Source organism: Littorina saxatilis, linkage group LG5 (genome assembly GCF_037325665.1).
Source record: "Littorina saxatilis isolate snail1 linkage group LG5, US_GU_Lsax_2.0, whole genome shotgun sequence".
NCBI classification, from domain to species: Eukaryota; Metazoa; Mollusca; class Gastropoda; order Littorinimorpha; family Littorinidae; genus Littorina; species Littorina saxatilis.
In genome coordinates, this window is record NC_090249.1 from 45,157,341 (window position 1) to 45,180,098 (window position 22,758).

Sequence of the window (22,758 nt, forward strand, 5' to 3'; positions counted from 1 at the left end):
TATATCTGATCATTCCTTTTATTTCACACAATACATCACATTCACTCACACAACCTGAAAAACATACATTTGAAACATTTTCTTCTCACCTTTTCTTTGTTTTTTGAATGCAAAGACAAAAGCAGCGGACACTTGTTTGTTTGCTTAAAGGCATATGTACGCGCTCCCGTGTTTACAAAGTGTAGTTTGCCCATAATCGATGTCAAACGCACCATAAGACCATGTAATGACGATATGTCGCCATGCGCGGACCATATACATGCATTACAGCTTGTTTTAGAGTCTCAAAAACTTTGGATGTAAACAAAGACGCGGAGTTATTTCCCTTGCGTCAACGCTACCTCTGTTGGCAAATCTATAAATAGGACGATCCAGATCAAAATGAAAATTAACATATCTCAACATTGAAAGGGTCCTAGACCACAATATTTTGCAGGGAACTTAATTTAGCATGTCTCCAGCTGTTGGTAAAGCAATTAGCGTGTATAGTCATCGAGTACATATGGCTTTAACGCCCAGCCGACCACGAAGGGCCATATCAGGGCGGTCAGCGGACACTGAACTACATGTTTTTCTGTACACACAAAAAACAAAACTTCCAAATTCTGTCAAACACTTTAAACCTAAATATCACAGTTATAGAATGCAGGATGCATTTAGTTCTTATTACTGACATGATTGTGTTCTTGTTTATTATCATACCTCCCTCTTTTTAGTACCTGACTGTCAACAGTATGTTAAGGGAAATTCATTCACTACAAAAATGGTATGAAAGGTGTAACCCCACAGGGAAATGTGCTTCAATCATTAACCTTGCCAATCATCAGGTAAGGAACTTAAACAATAAACATTCGCAAGCATACAAGCCCAATCACTCTCTTGATAGCAAACACATGAAAACTGATCAGAATCAACAGAACAAGATTAATAAAAAGTTTACACGATTTCATTTTACAAAGTGCATATTATCTGCACAAAATAAGTCAAAAGCAATTATATGCGTTACTTTCATGTTATTTGCACCTGCAGAACTGTCCGCTGGATTACTTACTGCCAATGAATATGAGAAAAGACTACTATCAAAACAAAACAAGGAAGTTTTCTCTGTGACAAAACAATTCTTCCGACCGTACTGAAATTCACAGCTATGAAGGAATCTCACCAAGAAGGAAACTCACAATTTCTTTCCATCAAACAAATGTTCATGACTGATCAATTAATGACAAAATTCAGAATGAAATATTGTGACGATACAAAATCTTGATGAACAACATGGCTAAAGCAATCTTCAGGATGACGGCATTATGTAAGTATGTAACCAGCATTTAAAAGCACAATGAGAATTCCAGTTGCCACAGTTATGTCTTCCTCATCAAATGTATGCTCTCTTCTTTTTCAATGCTGTTTGGCAGAGAATAACTTTAGAGGTCTCTTTCAATATTCTCTCTCATATCTTTTTTATCTCTTTGGATTCTCTTGGAAGTTTTTTGTGTAGTGTTTTTCTCCAGTGGAATTTTCTCTGGAATTTTTCTTTTCTCGTCAGTTCTCTCTTTCTCTTTCTGTTTCAGAAATTACTCCCTCCAATTCGGTTTGCTGTAAGTTTGATCTTTCATTTTGATGCAGCAAACTTGAAAATAGAAGCCGCATTTATCTGAACTGCTTATAAATGTTTGCAAGTAGTTGTGTTCAGTGCATATACAAGCGCCAGACTGTTTCTAGCATGACTTTTTTGTTACAAACAGAATTTGAACCATTCAAGGTGTTCATATTTATAATGCACACAAGTTCAATTTGAGCAATGTTTTCTGATAGGCAAAAAAGAAAAAAGTATAATCTGTCTTTTTCAAAAGAGTCATTTGTCCCGAAATTCTTAATCTAAAACTAATTCAAACAAAGAGACTTGAATAAAAATCAAAACAGTATGATAATTATGAAAAGAGTATTAATTTCCTTCTTAACCACCCTGTTTATTTACTTTCACACTGGGCTCAGACACCGACTTGTTTATATTTTTTAACATTAACAAAAGATAGCCGACTTCATTCAGTCACGAAAAACTGTCCAACAAAGCCCAAAGTTATTGCACAAAATAAGTGCAAAACAAACATTAAGGAAAACAAGAAGAAAGAAAAGAAAAGAGCTTTGCAAAAGTAACTTCAAGCACCCCCCCCCCCCCCCCCCCCCCCCCCCATGTGACCATTCTTGCAAACACAAACTGCAAGAAAATGAAATCTCTGTACAGAATTCTTTAACACAGAAGCGATGGGAACACTCCCTGCCATTTTTCAAAGAGACCACACATCCTTCAACTTTAGGATAACCCATGTCATATAACGTCGTTTTTTCTCCTTTTCCATGTAAGTAGAATTATCAAGCAAATACTTTTTTTTAACAGAAACCACACAAAATGATGTACATCTTTTTATCTGAAGGCTTCACTGTGGAATATGAGAGAATGAGGATAGGAGCCCTAGCCCACAATGTGTTTGTTTTGCTGTTTCCACTATTCAGTTAGTCTAGGAGATGACCCAAACAACCGGATCCAGTCACAAATTTGACTTCAGCGCAAAATAACCACAATCCATGATATCTTTTTCCCCAGAAGAGGAATCAAAAAGTACACTTTACCGTACAGAGCGACCTACCCCCTTCACCCTCAAATATCTCATACCACCTTCTCTCTCCTAACTTAAACATCTCCGTACATATCAAACCTCCTATTCCTTGTTCTACCTCCAAACTCAAACATCTCTGTATATGTCAAACAGCCTCCTACCTCCTGTCCCTTATTCTACCTCAAACACCTCTGTACTGTACATACCAAACAACCTCCTACCTCTCCTGTCCCGTATTCTACCTCAAACACCTCTGTGCTGTACATACCAAACAACCTCCTACCTCTCCTGTCCCGTATTCTATCTCAAACACCCCTGTACTGTACATACCAAACAGCCTCCTACCTCTCCTGTCCCTTATTCTACCTCAAACACCCCTGTACTGTACATACCAAACAGCCTTCTACCTCTCCTGTCCCTTATTCTACCTCAAAACTCGCACACCTCTGTACTGTACATACCAAACAGCCTCCTACCTCTCCTGTCCCTTATTCTACCTCAAAACTTAAACACCTCTGTACAGTACATACCAAACAGCCTCCTACCTCTCCTGTCCCTTATTCTACCTCAAAACTTAAACACCTCTGTACAGTACATACCAAACAGCCTCCTACCTCTCCTGTCCCTTATTCTACCTCAAAACTCAAACACCTCTGTACAGTACATACCAAACAGCCTCCTTTCCCTTGTTCAACCTCCTAACTGGATGGAACATCTCTGTATATATATATGCAAAACAACCTCAAACTCCGCAGTCCTTATTTCTCCTCCTCACTTGAACACCACTGTATATCAGAAAACAATCAGGCACCAGTCTGAAAAACCTCTTGCTGCAGACACCACCACCCCTCTCCCCCTTTTCCTCTCCCCTCTCTCTCACCTCCACCCTGTCCCCCTCTCCCTCTCTCACCCGTCTCCTCTCCCCCACCCCCACACTCTCCTTCTCTCCCTCCTCTTTCTACCTCTCTCCCCACACACCCTCTCTTTCCACTCTCTCCCTCCCCAGGCCTCAGCGAGCGAGGGCGGTGATGAGATCGGCGCACATTTCAAAGAACTCGAGTGTCTGGTGCGGCATGGCGTCGTTGTCGTCGACGTCCATCTTGTCGTCCATGGAGGACACGGAGTGGGAGGGGCGGGGGGAGGAGGAGGTGAGGGGGTCGTCCGACTGCTCCTCCTCCCCTGACTCCCTGGTGGCGCTGAGACTCTTGAAGTCCAGCAGGAACGACTTCTGGTCCACCTGGTACAGTTGCAGCGACATCCGCATCTGAAAGCAAGAATAAGGATAAGATTCATATAGTCCTGTAAGGTTACCCTCATGGAAATTCGGGCTGCTTTCTCCCTGGGTAAAGCGAACTGCCATACAGTAAACGGCGCTACCCATTTTTGGCCGAACGTGGGGATCGAACCCACGCTGATAGCGACAACTGGTTTTGAAGCCAGTGCCAGCTATTTCCCCGCCTCTTCGCATCTTCTGTTAGTGCTGTATGACTCCGGGATCGACGCAACTTTAGTTAAGCCAGAAGATCAACACTTTTATTTAGAACTGATCAGGTAATGTGTTAATGTAAAGCAAACACATACACGCACCTATGCATGCATGCCCGCGCACATACACGCACACAAACAAATACACACAATCATCAACACACACACACAATCACCGACAGACACACACACACATAAATATAAACATTTACACTCTCGCTGTCTCTTCTCGCATGCCATTTTGAGTTCTTCATTCCCTGGTCGCAAAAAATTCCACATTTTTCACATTTGTTGTATCAGAAATGAGTTTTCAGAAACTTTTAACAACATCAATGCTACAAATACATTTTTAACTATAGTCTTAACTAAAAATAGAGTTTATGGTGAAAATGTGATAGAAATTCATGCATCAGAAATACACCAGGATAGTCTAATTTTACTTCAAGCAGAAAGACACAAGTACTCACATATTTGCTTGTCACCGGATTTTTTCTGCGTACTCTGACGTGGTATGAATTGATTATCTTCCAATCCTGGAAAAAACAAGAATTGATCAAGTCAGTTATTCAACATCAACAGCTTCCTAAAAACTCATGCACAAAAGCTTTGATTTTTGTTTTAAATTTATTTGTTTTGAGTAATTTTACGTCTTGAAGTTCATACATGTAATACACACAATAGGTAGGAAATAATTCTATTCAAGTCACAGAAGCATTGACAATGTTTGACTGCTAGTGTTAATGAGAAGAACTTTCTTAAAAAAAAAAAAGAGCAAACCTTGGGTTGTAACCTTGACAGATGATGAAGATCAATCACACTTTTACAATGTGTGACTGTCTGTCATGTATGCTAAAGACTAGCCAAATTTCACAGTTCTACTTTTGAAAACATAAATTAAAGATAACAATTATTTTCCTCTTTTTTATACGATCTTAATGCTTGAAATTTCGAAATTTCAGTTTCATAAGAAATCATGAATCAAAACTCATGTGAAAATTAAACATGTGTGCCCACATGCTTACCAAGGCAGAAATCTGTTGTAAATAATCATCTTTTGGGGGAAAAATAATCACTGTTTGTTGCATAAGCTAAGTGCTGACAAACTATCAGACTACAAGCGAACAGTCAAAAGAAAAATATATACTCAGCCCTGCTACTTACATAGTTCAAGCTTTTCATAGCTCTAAACACTTCATGCATGATGTCTTGGGGTCTGCTTTGAGAACGTATTCCTGAAAATAACAGTAGAAAATACTTCAGAATGAACATTGAACACGAAGTTACTCTACCGTTAACTGCTTCTGACCTCGGCCCTGAACAGTGAGCGTGCGTGCTTACGCATGCATGCACACACACACAATTACTATGTCAGATCAGTAGACACTGAACCTTTCACGAGTGCAAGCAATAGATGTTTTCTGCAAACAACTCTGTCAGGATTTTCAAGCCTCGTGGAAGAGTTGCACCCTGCTTTAACATACACATCAGTCAGTTATTCGGTGTGATTTCTGCTTTTAACTGGTCGACCACATGTTATTTTTGGCTCACTGTAACCGGATATCACTTTAAGCGGGGCGCAACTCTTTCCACAACTCTTGGAAGTCCTGACAGAGTTTTATTCAAGCATCGTCTATTATATCTTACACCTATAAGGTAAACACAAAACTCATGAAATTTGTTTGCTAACCTGCAATTTAGCCTACATCTTTAAATGACGAAACAAGCGCAAAAGCCTCAGTATGCGTACCTAAGTGCCACTTGGCTTTTTTGGCCGGTGTGTTGAGTGACCTCTGAGACTGTGAAGGAGCTGGATCCAGCGTGTGGGTCACATCCTTCATCTCTGAAACCAGAAAACATCATTATGGACATTGTAGAGGTTGTGTGAGAGAAACTGAGAGAGCCTCAAAGAAAGAGAATGAGTGGAAAGGAAGGCAGAGACAGACAGATAGGAAACAACAAATTCTAACATTCACAACTAGTCCAGAACCTGGTATCTAGCATATTACCCCTCCCCAAATAGACACTGTTGGAAAATAACTCTCACGGGTTTTTTTATGGGCTGCAAAGGTTGCTGTTCCTTAGAGAAAAAGAGGGCAGACAAACCTGCCTGACATTGTGCACCAATCACTAGCAAGCGGCGTGTTGCTACACTTTGTCAGCTAACACGTGTAAGACATGCCAATTGATAATGATTGGCCTATTTTGTCCACGAAAAAGCAACTCTCAAAAAAAACCATAAAAACTTTGATTTCTGGAATGACTGTTCCATCCCCCTCATGGCCACCCCCTCTCTACCTTGCCCATTGGAACCTGAACTCTCTCACAATCATTTTGCAAATTATATTCAAAGTGCAAAACTCACCTGGCATTCTCTCTGGATGCGCTCTGAGAGGACTAGTGGCCTGCACATCAAAACCACAATAGTAAAGCAGAAGAACACAGACAATTGTAAAGGTTTTGCAATCACTAGACAGTCTGAAACTAGTTCACAACCAAGACCTTTTTCCAAACTGTTTATCTATCATGAAGAGTTGTTTCCAGGCTCAGAGGACAAAAGTGTTTGACCTGGATCAAAAATGTGTATTGGTCTAAATATCATGGTTACAGAAAACTTTTTCTGTCGGAATACTTCCAACATGTCAAAACTATCAGATGGTCAACCGGCCAAAAGTCAGAACAATGTGTCAGGTTGAAAACGTATGCTTCAATGACCAAAGACCAGCGCCTGAGAACAACACTATCAACCAAGAATACAGGGGACTTCCACTACATCGCGGTCCACTAAATTGCGAATTCGGCTATATCGCGACGACCTCTTGGACCCCCCAAAAACAGGACCAACCTTAAATCTTTTTAAAAATGTTTTTTTTAATGAAAACACAGGCATTGACACATACATGCTGACACACAGGCATACATATATAAACATTAAAATACATAAATACAGTTCCAATGGCTGTAGATATGTTTGCTGTACAATGTAGTGTCATACTCACCAAAAAGGAGTCAGGTGGCGGACTAGAAGCTACGTAGAAATCACGATATTCTGAATCTGCAAATGAGAAAGCAACAAAACATAAGTGGTTTTAATGATGGTCATATACGTGTGAAGTCAGTTTGAAAGTTTTAATTGTGTCTGCAAAGGAATTCATTGTTCTGCCAGTAAGTATGTCCAACTCAAAAGCGTCTCGAAATTCACTGCTTTTTCAGAGTGTAACTCTAATCATTTGAAAAGCCCTTCTAGGTTAGCATCAACAGTAGCCTGCTTCTTTCCAATTTCACCAACGCTGCTTGTTTCATGAATGTAGAAATCGAATTCTCATGAATGCACCAAGAACATTTAAGCCAGCATCCCTATATTACAGGCATTTAACCAGCTCATACAAGTAAACTGCACACAGTCTGCACAAACTTGAACCTGAGAAAAAATCCCTGGCCGAACATGGGGGGGTTGAACCAATGCTAATAGCGACAAGCTGGTTTTAAGCCAGCCCCGCTACTGACTGAGCTTTCTCCCAACCCTTGTAACAGTAACATAAAAAAACATAAAGAGTTAAATAAAGAGAAAGAGAGAGAGAGAGAGAGAGAGAGAGAGAGAGAGAGAGAGAGAGAGAGAGAGAGAGAGAGAGAGAGAGAGAGAGAGAGAGAGAGAGAGAGAGAGAGAAAGAGTGACAGAGAGAGAGAGAGAGAAAGAGTGAGAGAGAAAGAGTGAGAGAGAAAGAGTGAGAGAGAGTGAGCCAGAGAGAGTGAGCCAGAGAGAGTGAGCCAGAGAGAGTGAGCCAGAGAGAGTGAGCCAGAGTGAGCCAGAGAGAGTGAGCCACAGAGAGAGAGAGAGAGTGAGCCACAGAGAGAGAGAGAGAGAGAGAGAGAGAGAGAGAGAGAGAGAGAGAGAGAGAGAGAGAGAGAGAGAGAGAGCGAGACAGTAACGTAACAGTGGGCTGCACTTACCATCAGAAAGCCGTTTGTTGTCCAGGATGAGGTGATACGCTATGTACAGCTGGTCATGTGGGTCGTCGTCCAGTATGGCACGGTGAACCTCACTCTCGGGAACGCCAAATTTCTGAACAAAGTCAAAAGATGTTAAAGCCAGGAATAATGCAAGGGATAACCAAACCTCCATCTCATTAAAGCCTTGAAAGCAAATTGAATATATAAAGGAAAGCAACAAAGCACACATTACAATGTCTACTGCTTCAAAACCTCCTTCAGAACTTAATTGGGGGTTAGGTAGGGATAAGGGGGGGGGGGGGGGGGGGTGGATGAAACATTTCCTGATGCGGAGGAATAGAGACCAGATGGCAAATATCATGCATGAACAGAGACAGTATATCTAAATATTTGAGCCGAGTCAGATGAGCACTCACCTCACAAACTTCTCTAATGACCTCCAGGTCGACAATGGATGCGTCCTGGTCGTGGGGGGAAGGGAACAGGTAGTTGGGCACCTCTTTCTTGAACCAGTCATGCTCTCTGCCGAAAAAAGGTAACATTGTATGTAAATGCACGCCTCTCTGTTTATGACAAAATAAAATGACTTGGATTTCAGTTTCACATAAGCTAAAACTTTCTCAATCAAAAAACAAGAAAGGTAGGTTGTTGGAACATTTGTTATTGACAAAACAATACATTCACAAATATATCAACCCAACAGTCTTTAACTCATTCGCTGTGTATCGGAATTGGAATTCCGACACCTGTGTTTAGCGTAGCCCGCGCGTCTGTAGTTTATTTCCGACGGATATCACGAATTTTTAACGGTGTAAACGGCCCTGCTGACCAAGGGAAACAACCCCCGCAATAAACTTCTATCTGTCTACAGTGGAACCATTCACTGTAAACAGTTCCTTCCCTTCAATTGTTGGGATTAATTTGATTTTGTTGACGGTGCGCGACCCACGTGTTTTGGCTTTTACAAGATGGCGGATCGTTCTGCTACAAGACGTAGTAACTTGAAAAGAGTGCTAGAACTTGTAATTCAGTACGGTTCTGATCTTGACCTTAGTGATGATGATAGTGGAGATTATATTTTAGATTCTGGTGACGAGTTTGTGCCAATGGACGATAATTTGGGTGATGATTCGGACAATGAAAGTGTCGATCATGACATTGTGTATGATGAACCCATGACGTAGAAAGTTTTTTTGTTTTTTTTTTGTTTCAAAGAGGTAGTTTGACTGGATGTGAAGACAACAAAAGGTATGTTCTTTCAAATGTTTAATATATTTTCTAAAAGAGCAAGTTTGCAAAAATGTAAGGTAGGTAAGGTTATTTTGTGTTGTTGATTTGTATTATTTTTTTTAAAATGGGTCAAAATCGTGCGATTTGAGGGAACACAGGGAAAATTTAGACGCGCCTCGATTATGCTTGACACTCACCAGTTCAAGTCTATTTAACAGTAATTTTTGTTTCTGATTCACCAGCAACACTCTTGACATTTGAAACAGTGCATATCAGCTTGATTTTGTGAGAAAAAGTACTGCAACAGTGAGTTACTGGTGTTTCATTCAAGAACAAAAAAGTGGGGTTTTTTTGCTTCAAATTGGATTTTTGCCTGGATATGAAGACAACAACAAAAAAGTGGGTTTTTTTTTCAAATTGGATATTTTGCCTGGATATGAAGACAACAAAAGGTATGTACTTTTAAATGTTTCATATATTTTCAAAAAGAGTAAGTTCCAAACTTTGCAAAAATATAAAGTTATCTTGTGTTGTTGTCTTGTGATTTGTTATAATTTTTTCAAAATGGCTCTAAATCGCGCGCTGGCAGGGAACACAGGGGAAATTTAGACGCGCCTTGAATGAGTCTAAGTGCAATATATTTGTGAATGAATTGTTTTGTCAATAACAAACGTTTCAACAACCTACCTTTCTTGTTTTTTGATTCTGAATTTTGGAACGTTGGCAGTCTCTTTGTTTTTGGATTTTTGTAAAAACTTTCTCATCCATCTTTTCATTTCTTAAAATGACAACTGCAAAATAACCAGCCTGAGCTGCAAATTTCTGCCAATTCTGGCACACACAAAACATACTTAAAATCAAAACACATAAATACTTAAAAAAAAACATAAACAACTTTGATACCAGCCACAGCAGTTTGTCAAATGTGAACAGCACTGCTCTAGTGGCTGACCTTACACACGCTTTTCCACAGAAATAAACACACACACAAAATCTTAAAATGTCTATCACTCCAAGAAGAGACAACAAGCAATGAAATGTAAGTAGAGAAAAGTCCACTGAAACTGTTTATTCGGTACAGTGGAACCCCCAATTTAAGACTCCCTCTTTTTTAGCACCCTGTTTTCTCAGATATTCTGTTCATAAGAAACATTTCTGTTTGTTGCGTGCAGTTAATAAAGTTTTATTGAATTGAATTGAATTGAACCTCTATAAATTTACCCCAATTTAAGACTCCCTCCTTTTTAAGACCTGAATTTCTCAGGTCTTAAAATGGGGACTCCACTGTATAGTAAACAAGTAAGGACATTAGACATTTTGGAACACCAAACCCTGACTTTAAAGCTTTTCTTTTTTGTTCATGGGCCGAAACTCCCACGTTCACTCATGTTTTTAGCAGGAGTGGATTTGTACGTGCATGACCGTTTTTACCCCAGCATTGAAGCTTTTCAAATGTGACAAATACGTAGCTACAGAGTCACACACCTGATGTCCTTGATGGTAGCTCGCTTGAGCGGGTCGACTTGCAGCATATGGCACAGCAAGCTGACCACCTCTTTGTTCAGGTAGTCAGGAATGGCAAAGATCCCAGCTGGAACACAAAGCATCACACATGGGAAATGGGCTACACTGGAATCCCCGTTTTAAGACACCCACCCCCCCCCCCCCCCCCCCCACCAAAACACGTAGAACTAGAAATTCAGGTCTTAAAAAGGAGGGCGTCTTAAAATGGGGGTAAATTTACACTGGTTATAAACAGAAAATCTAACAATCTAAAAGGGAGGGAGTCTTAAATTCAGGGGGGGGGGTGTCTTAAAAAGGGGTCCACTGTATACGCTAAAGTCTAAATGTGATTTATGACTCATATCACCTACATTTTAGTTTTGTAGAAAATTCAGGATATGCCCATATTGAACGAAAAGCTCACACGGTTCAAGTATAAAATGTAAAATCTAAACCTGCATCATTTTTTATTCAAATAAGGATCTAAAAATGTTGAACTGTAAGCCCAAAAAACAAGACAGTATAAACGGTTTGACCATTCTCACATTTGATCTTTCTGAAGAGGGTGGGAACGTGTTCATCATCGAATGGAAGCTGCAACAGAGAATGTAAAAGATGTTTTCACACGATTTAACTTCAAATCTTTTTAAACTTGTAAGAAGATCTTTTTTTTTTATACAGTAATAACAATAAACTCAAGACTATTTTCAATTATATCAAACAAATAAAGTATTGTAACTTCAAAACTCTAGTGGAAATGGGTGGGGGGGAACATTAAAACAAATTCAAACAATGCTCACCACATAATTTTTATTTGCATGGTTACTATTCAAAGACATGCTAATGAATATCGCAAACCTCCCATCCTAGAGCATTATCCCTGGAAATCACACAGATGGAAACAAAAGTGGGTGTTGCCCCCTTTACAACGAAGTGCCTTATAGTCCCGAAAATACGGTAAGCATAACACCACAAAACAACCTGCCAGCAAGCTGCTATCGGTACTCACAGTGCCACACAGCAAGGCGTACAGAATGACTCCACAACTCCAGATGTCTACCTCTGGCCCTGCGTACAACCTGCAATAATTCAGTGCCAACAGGATTAACGTCAAGGTTGTAACATCTTAGCACTAACAATAACATCAAAGTTTGTTTTCATGGCCAAGAATCTACAATGACTGAACTTGTTGGTGAAAATGCAGCCCGTAACATACATACACTTCCATGAAAGCAAGGACGCTGTTTTTGATGCTACACACACAGGCCTGAAAGTGGCGAGTATTTTAGCGAGTAGAAAACTGTAAATGGCGAGTAGAATTGTTAATCAACTTGCCAAAGGCGAGTAAAGTTGCTGAAACACTGAATTCAAATGGTTGGTTTGGCAAGTCAAATTTGCTCTCTGGCTAGTAAATTATTAGAAGTACTAGCCAAAGGCGAGTGCCCCATTTTGTGGACTTTCAGCGCTGACACACAAAATCTCCTTCAGTTATTACTAGATTAGGACAGATATGAGAGAGAGAGAGAGAGAAAAGGTGTGAAATAAAGTTCGAAGTGGTAAACCAGACTCAAACCATGCTTTTCCAACTAGCATATTTTGAACTTGTTTCTTCTTCATTGTAACAATAGATCAAAAGAAATACAGTTGTCATCATTTTCACGAGTTTTCATTCACAAACACCTGGGAAATAAATCTCATGTTCCCCATGCAATAAATCGAGGTGGTGAATGGGTTTGAGCTTTCAGGTGTAACGTGGATTGTCAAAGTAAAAGCCAATCAGGCTGATTGTTCGATGTGTGGAACCATCGCGGCTTTGGATTTGTGTTTCCGAGGAGAACGATTGTAAGCATTCACTCTCAAAGACCCAATCAATGTTGATAATTACCGCGGCGACTCATGGTCAATTTGCAACTTATCTCTGTAATCGCAAAATCCACAACGAAAAGTCATAAACACTTAAAAATAAAAGAATTATGCTCAACACTTACTGAACTCACACGTATGATCGCAGCTCTGTACATTTTCAGACTGGAAGAAAAGCGTCAACAAGCTACGTTTGACGTCACGTACAAGGTTGACGTGTTATCTCGAGCTACTGTGACGATGCTTTGTGGCCCGGAGTTGGATTCTAAAAATTCGTCTCCCTGTGGGTTATTGTGCATTTTGTTGCACAACCAAAATGATGACAAAAACGATGTTTGGTGGCTTGTCGTCAGACCAGCATTTTGTTGTTGGTCCTCGGGGAGCATATCGCCTTTTGTCTCATATTTATCAACCGCGGCCTTCGGCCTTGGTCGATAAAGATGAAACAAAAAACGATATGGTCCCCCTGGACCAACAAAAAAGCTGGTCTGTCAACAAGCCACCAAACATCTTATATTAACTACCTTTGGGCTACAGTGGTACCTGTGACAAAAGGCCAAAAGTGTTCCTACATTGCAGATGACCTGTCATGACAGGTATATTTTTTGTAGAGATAATAGAAAAAGGAACAACAGAAGGTGTCCTTTTAAGGGAGGTGTCCTCTCATTGGAGGGGCCACACATCGCAGGTACCACTGTACTTCAGCTAATTGTCTTTTAACCACATCTGCGAAAAAGCCAGATTTAAAAAAAGAGGACTGACTTTCCACTAATGACCTCCGGGGCGGCGTAGTTGGGCGATCCACAGCTGGTGCGTAGAAACTCTCCGTCATGCATCATGTTGGACAGGCCTGCAACGTAAAACACAAGTGTAAGGGAAAGTTTCAGCCCACTTACACAACAAAACTGATTAACACATGTATGCAAGAGGTGACGCTCAAGCAAAATTTTCACTCGCTCACATATGCCCGATTTCATTCAGTGTTTATCACTTTTTATTAATTTAGTTAAAGTATAAAAGTCCAGCTGACAATTTCTTCACAACATAAATGCATCCTAAACACACATGCACGAACCATTCACAACACTCCCACACCTAAAAATCTTCCTCTATTTTTTCTGCTTCCCCCATCTCTCCTAGATCCCTTGTCTGACCCCCCCCCCCCCCCCCCCACACACACACACACACACACACACTAACAAATCGACACAGAGCTCACCAAAATAAGTAGTGACAATGTGAATGTCACCTTGACGGTTAAACAACCACATCAAAACATCCTAGAGATACATGCACAGGCTATTCACTGCACTCTCTGCCCCCCCCCCCCCCCCCCCCACAACTCACCAAAATAAGTATTTAGACTGAGAGAGTGACAGCCATGTTAACAGTACGAACACTCCACAAAGCATCCCAAACACATGCACACACCATTACCCCAACACCCACTCCACTTCCTCCCCTCAACTGAACTCACCAAAATCAGCAATCTTGACGCCCTGCTGTCCGTCGAGCAGCAGGTTCTCTGGCTTGAGGTCTCGGTGGACGACCATGTGTCGATGGCAGTAGAACACCCCCGAGATGATCTGCTGGAAGAAGCGGCGAGCTTCCTCCTCCTTCAGCTGAAAGTGGAAAACGCCATTTTCATCGAAGGCCAGCTGGAAAATAAAGCACACCACGCCAAAAAGACACGCTGCACTCCCGACCCTGCTGGACTGTTTTTTGTTTTCATCTGTGGAGAGGAGAAAGGGGGGGTCAATTTGCTAACATAGTGTCAGAATCATCCTTGGAAAGAGATAGCTTTGGATGCAGTATTTTCCGTCTGTTGGTCTGTTTTTCTTTTCTTACTTTTTTTCTTCTTTTCTTCTGGTGGTTAAACAATCATCACACCTTTTTCACTAATCTTTAAGTCACAGCAGCTCTGAATAAAAATACACCGCTGCTTTATATGGCAACGGTTGGTTTTACCAAATTTCTAATTGTTCCACAGATAACTTTCCAAGGACAACTGACAAAATAACTAAACACAATAAATTACTATGTTCACAAAATCTAAAAACTTATCACTACCCAAGAAACCTAAGTCTATCTATGGACTTAAGCACACAATGCAGACATAGCGCTAATGTTAAAGGCTGACATAGTCCTATTTAATTAGTTTAATTACTTCCAGGGCTTTTCCCATCGTTGCGGGGATGTATAAATTAAGCTTCCTGCAAAGTTTTAGGTTTGAAGTCCTTACCCATTACGAGAAATAATTAATTCTTTATTGCTATGTTTAGCAACAGTTCTCCAGGCCTTGGGCTATTTTTAGACCGTCAACACAGACAGTACAGCTTCGTCAATCCCCGCGTGAAGGAAATCGCTCACCTTCCACGTGCAAAACGTAGTGATATTGACACGCCAGATTAGCGCGGTAGCGTATTGTGCTAAGCAGGAAAGCGCGCTTTTCTGTATTCTTGTTAACTTCGCAATTTCCGGAAAACATCCACTTTCACTTTGAGACTGTTCTGTTTACATTCGACACTATCAAAACCACTTTGCAATACTGAAAAAATTATTTCTGTGTTCGAAAGCTACAGCCAATCGTTATTATATCCCCTTAGGTACAGTTTCATAACATTATTGGCACATGTAAACAATAGGAATTAATTAATGAACGCTATGAAAAGGGCAGCCTTTAAGTGAAGGCAGCAACGGTAGCACTCACCATGCTAAGATCATTGCATTGTCTGACAAAGGTTGCAAGCTGATTAGCAAGTCAGCCATTCAATCTTTCTGAGTGTCAAGAGTTCAAACTTATTGAAATTCATCTCTACTCTCAATACTATTTTATGTTTTACTGACTGATTGTAAGTGAGGTTGTTGTTTGGTTTGTCCACTTCTGATTGTTGCATTTCACTTTTCTCTTATAATTCATTTCTTGAACATGCATTGTGTGCGTAGCAAGCAATTAAAGTACAATATGACCTATAGATGAGAACTGGGCATTAAGAAGGCAACAAAGACAGAATGCACCAAACATTTTTTCTGATTTTTTTCTCTCCAGTTGTTGCAGCAGGCTGGTGCATGAATTCCCAAACTCAAAGTGGTTTTAGAAAGCTAACGCTGCATCATGTGCAAAAGCCTACAAATAGTCAACATTCATCCTAAGCAAGAGATTTCTGTTAGGACTACAACTTTGAAGAAACTGCAACTAACCTAAACATTGCTGAGATATTCATGCAACAAAGTAAATATATCTCATTCTATTCCTTATTGATCTAACACTAAGAGGACTTGGGGTAGATGGGTGTATGTGGGTGGGATAGAAGGTGAGGGGTGGGGAGGGGGGAGGAAACAGCACGGTCACATGGGCAATATTTATAGGAGCAGGCAGAGCAAGCAGAAGAAAATAAGGAAACTAATGCACCAACATTTGACAAACAAAATATTTACACTTTTTCAGCAACTGGCAACTAAATGTACAAAATTACACAAACTTGAAAAACAAACTGCATGGGCAAAGAGAAGTGGAGAGATTACACACGTAATTGGAGGGGAACAGTACAGAGCCATATCAACAACAGAAGATTAAGAAGAAACCAATCAACCTGTAGTGTCAATGCCTTTCTCTATTCTTTAGGAAAACAATGGGATGGGGGCAGATGGAGGGGGGGCGGGGGAAGAGAAGGGGGCTCAGGACCGATTCTTTTGATAGTTACTGTTCTCAGGCACTCAGGTGGAAAAAAACCACCTTTAAAATGTTAAATGTCAACCATTACTATGTAACTACTACACACACTGTACTACCGCAATCAATGAATCATAGAAGGTTAAAAATCAAACTTTCACATGGCTCCAACACTGTACCACATCTTTTAAGCAAGTCTATTTGTTTCCCTACACAAATCATCTCCTTTCACCAATCAGAGGCAAGTTTATATCTTCAGTCTGCTGTTGACAGGTTCCTGCGTGTTGCCATGGTAACAAGGCATCGTCCATCAGCAACACACACCTGTTTTAAGCTTGCAAAAAAAGAAAGACCAGCAGTTTCTGTTAATCATCAGAGCTTATTAAGAAAAACCTCCAAAGAAACCAGCAGCATTTTAATTAACATTTAATTACCCGAAATAAAACTTAATGATAAAGGCAGGGCATTCAAGTGCAGCAGAGTATAAAACGTACGTGCAAATAGAGTTATATACTAATAACCAGCAAACAGGTGGGTTTTTTTTTTACATATGAAACAGCACAGTTGCTTCAGCATGAAGTGGTCATACCACTGTACAAACTAATGTAGCCTGTCTTGCCTATCTGAGCGAACGAAACATACATAAAGTTTAACAGACAGCAACTGACATACAAAAAGCGCAAGAAAAAACAACACTTGAAAAGAGTAACCAAATGTACAAGCTTGTAACAGAGCACACAAAACAGAGACAGACTAGTAGAGCTGGCTAGCATAAAATAATGTAGCTACAGTCTGCACCTAGGTAACCAGCATTAACAAATACTGTGTCATTTTCATGAATTTTGCACCATACATTAAAATGTAAAAATAAAATACAATGGAACCCCTGTAGACCTCTGTACATTTCCTCTCATTTTGAGACTCCCTCCTTTTTAAGACCTGACTTTCTCATATTTATGGAGGTTTTAAAGGGGGTGTTCCATTGTATAAACCATACAGTTTTAAATCAAACACTATCCAGTTACAACACAGCCCAATGTCACCTAACTTCTTCAGCTCTAAACTTCTAATTCTCCTTGGATCTTCTGTTGTGACTAATTTTGATCTTTTTTCCAATGGCAGTCTGATCAGCTTACAAATAAGAATGACACCAGAATTCATAGAAGTGACTTTGCATCAAGTTTTGTGAAGTCAACTGAGAAACTGAATGCATGTACAACAGTATCATCTTGTCTAAATTTGCAAACAACGCGAATGCTAGACAGTAGTCACAACACACACAAAATTAGCTTGTATGCAAAAAACCCAAAACTTGACTGTGATCTGAATATTAAGGAGTGCACAGCTGGAAAGAAAAGCCACTGCGTGAATGTGAACGAGAACATTAGTAAGCGCTGCTTTTTTTTTATTTTACCAATACTGTACCATTTTTTCCCTTTACTCATGCATATAAAATGTGACCCTCCACCACGAAATGAGTCGCATGTCACCTCGCGGGGTTCTGCGCTAGGCTTAATATAAGTCCGGGGAGTGTCTGGTAACAGTGTGTGGGTCACCTTAGTCACAGGCTTATAACTCAAACAGTTTTCGCTCTTTTCTAAAATGGTTTTCACCACTGAATAGAGCATAAAAATCTCGTTATGAAAATGTAAAAATATGAAAATCATGCAAAGGTGACATGCGACTCATTCCGTGGTGGAGGGTCACAAATGTGCTTCTGCTGTTTACATCTACTTCAGTTTTATTTTTGTACATGCACTCCCACACCTCCCCCCCCCCCCCCCCCCCTCAAAAAAAATTAAAAAAATGAGTGAAACTGAAAGCAGATTAAGCAAAGCTGAAACGGTAATGTACAGTTGAACATGATTCCAAAGAGAAAGAAAGAAAAATATTCTTAAACACTGGGAAGATTGTCACAGCTTTGCTTGCAGTAACAAAACTATTAACAGGCAACAGCAAAATGACAACTTAAAGGACTAAACAGACAATCAGGAGACAACACTGAATTTTCTCTATCACTAGTATCAGCAGTTTCCTGCACTCAAATACATTAAATAGCAATTGGAAAGTTCTAGAAGTACATATTTAATTTATTTAATAAATCATAAGCATAAATCCAATATAAATAATCTTGTCCTCCACAGGTTAATTTAGCTTTGATCTTCATAAAAAGTATTTCATCACTTAAAACAATCCATTACAAGATTCTGTCAGACTATGAAAAACCTAAACAGAAGACAATTGGAGAGAAAAGTTCCCCAAGACTTCACAAACCCCCATCATTCAAGATTTGAAGTATTTTAATTCAAAACACACACAACCAGAAAACCAAACAGAAGGAAAGAGTTTGCAGCCAGCTCAAACTTAAAGGCGCACTCCTTCTTGTGAAAACACTTTGGCTCACCATCTCAGATCTGGCCTGGCTTTTGCATGGAATAAGACCACTGCTCTACTTGGCCACATACCAAAAATCAACACCCTGGGTACTCTCTGTGCACAGAATGAACTTTTTGATGAATTAATTTTGTAAAAGCCACAAGTGCCATTCTAACATAATAATTCATAACAAAAATCCTTTTCACCCCATCAAACAGTCAGGATGTTGATTTTTGGTATGTGACCAAGTGGAGGGATGGTCCAATTCCATGCACAAGTCAGACCAGGTCTGAGGTGGAGAGTGGAACTGTTTTCACGAGAAGGACTGTGCCTTTAAAGTTAAAAACACACAGAAACAGAGTCTTGGCGGTTCTTACCCGGCCATGCTTGACGATGTAGTCAAAGAGTTCGCCTCCAGACACATACTCCATCACCATGAAGATGTCCGTAGGAGTGCTAATCACCTGGTACCTGGAGAAAATTAACAACAAAGATTAATTATTCTGTTTTCGATACAGCTTAATGGGATGATGACATGCTGTTAATATGCTACTCCTGCATGTCATCATCCCACGCTATCCAGTTATGCATGTTTCAACAACAAAAATTTCCCCTTCTCTTCTATTATATCTATAAAACAAATATTAAAAAAACATCACAAATTGCACCAGTAGTTAAATAGAATTTGAGAAGGTATTACCTCGCCGGCATCTTGCAAGCGAGATTCATCAACGATTTTGAGACAAGTTGATTATGTGTATCATAAGTGTTTGTCTGTCTGTCTGCTTACCAGACCACGGGGTCGACGTACTGTAAATATAGTGTTTGGTTTTGTCAATAATAAAACGTTCCAATAACCTGCTATTCTTGGTTTTTTTATTCTGAATTTTGGAACGTTACTCTATCTCAGTATCTGTTTTTGGATTTCTTTGGAGAATGACTCATTATCATTTTAAGTCCTTTCAAAATGAAACTCCCGCAGGAGGGCAATACTTACAGTTTAATAATGTGAGGATGACGGAAGAGCTTGAGATTTTGAATCTCGCGTCGAATCTTGCCAACGACATCCAGACTTTTGATCTTCTCCCTGTTGAGAATCTTAACAGCAACCTTGTGTCCCGTCAACTGATGGGTTGCAACTGTGGACAGAACATCAAGCATATAATTACATGTACTACGAATAACGACTGTTGCAAAGTATCCACACTCATGAAAAAGATGTGGGGTTTGGGTTAAAGGCCGTCCTTAATTGAGTCTGAAGCCAACTTCGTGAAAACTTGTTGTGAAATGTTCTTACAGAAAATTCAGTGCCAAAGCTTTGTGCAGCCCGCTTTCTGAAGTAGACTTTGCCAAATTAACATTAACAATTAGTGATAGGTTTAACTTTAAGGCCACAGAAACCAAAGTTGCAACGTGAGGTTGCATGCAGAGTGAGGCTTTTCATTTTCAAATATCTTCTGACTTCAGACAACAGGTCTTTCCTCAGATGGTCAAGAGTACAACAGAACGTCGAGTGCCTGTATCACGAGTCGGTCACAAAACTAGTCTTGTAAAGGCAACCATTCTACATGCACCTGAATCAAACCTGTTCTAATCTTTTCAAAATAAGTTGATTTCAATTTGCATGTCTTCTTTGCTTGTTAGTTGTAGATCTAGTACGATGTTTGGGGTTGTAATGTTTGTGCGGGTGTTATAATGCAATATGTAGCCGTATGAGGGTTCCAGTGTGTGAGTTGTACATGGCCGGGTGCTAGAGTGCTGCATGAATGAGTAAGTGCATGTGGAGCTGTATGACTGGGTGAATTGTGGGTTGCGTACGTCCGAGGGGCACATGTAGCCTGTGTGTCTGAAGTAGTGGGTATGTTGCGTAAGGGTGTGCTGATATTGAACTTCAGTTGTGTTTTGTAAATGTCTATGTATCAGTATATCATGTCTTGCCACACACATGCCAAATTTCCTTGTATTGATGAGGACAATAAAACTTCTTGTATCTTGTATCTTGTATTGTATCTTGTGTTCAAATCTGTGTCTGTTGAGTTATATATATCTGTGGATTATTTCGAAAATGTCGGTTGTCGGCAAAATACGAAACGTGACACAATTCACACACGTACACTTTGAAGCTGCATGTTCGCTTTACCAGAGACAAATTGAAACTGGATCCATCATATCATGTTATGAAAGATAAAACAGTTCAATGCTAGTTTCCTGTCAGGACGAACGACTGACCAGCGATGTGTATAATTGCATTCAAAGGGCGGCTGCTTGCATGTAACCGTCGCGTTAGTTTTTCGTACCGAGTTCGTCTTCATTTTAACAACGAGTATCAAAGTACGCTGGGAACAAACACAGACAAAAATAAACACACACACGAAACTGATCCTTCACGGTAGTTTATTGTCAGAGTTTGGAACACACTTGGAGAGTGTATCGACCTAGAAACGGGTGTATACTTTGTGAATGTACATTATTTGCCAACCCTCGACACTCCGAAAAAGAGATAGCGGAAGTCCATACGTCAGACCGATTTTTCATTGGCTACTTCCTAACGACTTGTTAGGGGGCATTTCATTGGCTACAGATTTGTAACAGAGCTTTTCATTGTTGGAGTGTATACAGACTCATTGATCCTGTATACACTCGGAGTGCGTTCAAGCTTTGAGTACTACTTGTCTCCGAAAACCTTTGAAAACCCCGAAAACCCCATCTAGACTAACTAAATCTATCTTCAAAGTGAAGTATTGGACATGCCTGTGAAAAGTAGGCCTGATTCATGCTACATGCACCCTTATATATTTGTGTTGAGAGCAGGATTTTTGACGAAATCGATGCAACAATTTCAATGCAAGGGAGGTAACTCTTGTTACTCGAAAGCACAAGTATTGATGATGTCATGTGATTAGTGCTTCCGCTCCTTCGTAAATCCCTGCGCAAACACATATATAACTTATAAGTCATGATTGCAAACAATTATGTAACAAAACACAATCCAAGGACAAATTTTCTTGATTTCTGATGAGGTTTTCGGGGGTTTTTGTGGGTTTTCGGAGACAAGTAGTAAAGCTTTTGCCATAATAAATCACCAATCCACCGACCAATTTCATCTCCACTATAAGCTTACAGAATGTAACTTGTGCTACTGTTAGATCTCAAAAGGTGGAGTTTGAAAATTATAACTCTGTCGAGTTGTATGGGTTGTGAAAGAGTGGTTTCTCTTAGAAATATTACGACAAGATTTCCCGTGTGACATTATTGAGGTCTAACGAATGACGTCTCACAACGTGCGCGGTCGTCCTTGGCGGTCAAGAAAGCCGCCGCGATCATTGGCATTGCGCAGACGACACTTCTAGACCGCCAATATTTTTTGTGCGCATCACGTGCTCCACATAAATCGGCCGGAAACGAAGCAATTGGGAAACCTGGATAGGGGCCTACTAATGATTATAGGCCAATCACTAGCTAGCGACGTGTCTTTACACATGGACGGGGACATTTGCTCAAGCCAATCGACTAGTGAACATAATTTTTTTAAATCACAAAATCCATAAGAATTTTTTTGGGATTAAAATGGCAACATTTTATTTAGGCCTACTGACTAATGACTTATCATAGTTTAGGTATTGAAATATGTACAGCTGTGCAATCTTTCCCGTGCTTTTTATCAAGCAAAAAGACAAAATAATTAATATGCCGCAAAACCGCGACAAAAACAACAGCACTGTCAAGGACCATTGGTGAATGCATGATGTCATAGCCTTCCCTTATCATGACCTCTGCCGAAGACGTAAACAACTCGATGCACTGTCAGCATCCAGTTTGGATCGCTGCAATATCTGAAACACATGACGGCTCCAGCACAAATATGGATGACAGTTATAGTTCAACACTTACTCTTTACTTTTCCAAAGGTTCCAACACCTAAGGTGTCGCCCAGTATGTAGTGTCCGATTTTAACGTGTGCTTGGCCAGACTGCGCCTGGCCATCTCTCTTGTCCGCCATCTTGGTTGACTGAAACTCGGTCAATAATCTTCAAACGGATCGGTATATTGCCAAGCAATTCAAGA

The 22,758-nt window shown here is 40.1% G+C and overlaps 1 protein-coding gene across 11 annotated transcripts; it reads right to left on the reverse strand.

Moving 5' to 3' along the window:
• On the reverse strand, positions 1-22,703 carry LOC138967268 (5'-AMP-activated protein kinase catalytic subunit alpha-2-like). Of its 11 annotated transcripts, none has more exons than XR_011455894.1 (18): positions 22,585-22,703; positions 19,691-19,832; positions 19,071-19,164; positions 14,122-14,302; positions 13,407-13,494; positions 11,791-11,860; positions 11,327-11,375; positions 10,764-10,869; positions 8,465-8,570; positions 8,049-8,160; positions 7,097-7,152; positions 6,463-6,502; positions 5,848-5,940; positions 5,262-5,332; positions 4,568-4,633; positions 3,113-3,879; positions 2,830-2,857; positions 1-2,769 (listed from the first exon to the last, which is right to left on the reverse strand). XR_011455894.1 is itself a non-coding variant. In XM_070339797.1 (16 exons), the coding sequence occupies exons 1-16, from the start codon at positions 22,691-22,693 to the stop codon at positions 3,625-3,627; spliced, it is 1,602 nt and encodes a 533-aa protein (XP_070195898.1). In that variant the 5' UTR covers positions 22,694-22,703; the 3' UTR covers positions 1-3,624. The 11 variants fall into 11 exon arrangements, 2 of the variants coding, with proteins under 2 accessions (XP_070195898.1, XP_070195896.1); XR_011455892.1 differs by having other exon boundaries at positions 3,044-3,879; XR_011455895.1 differs by lacking the exon at positions 2,830-2,857 and having other exon boundaries at positions 1-2,776; positions 3,230-3,879.
• Positions 22,704-22,758: the final 55 nt, after the last annotated feature.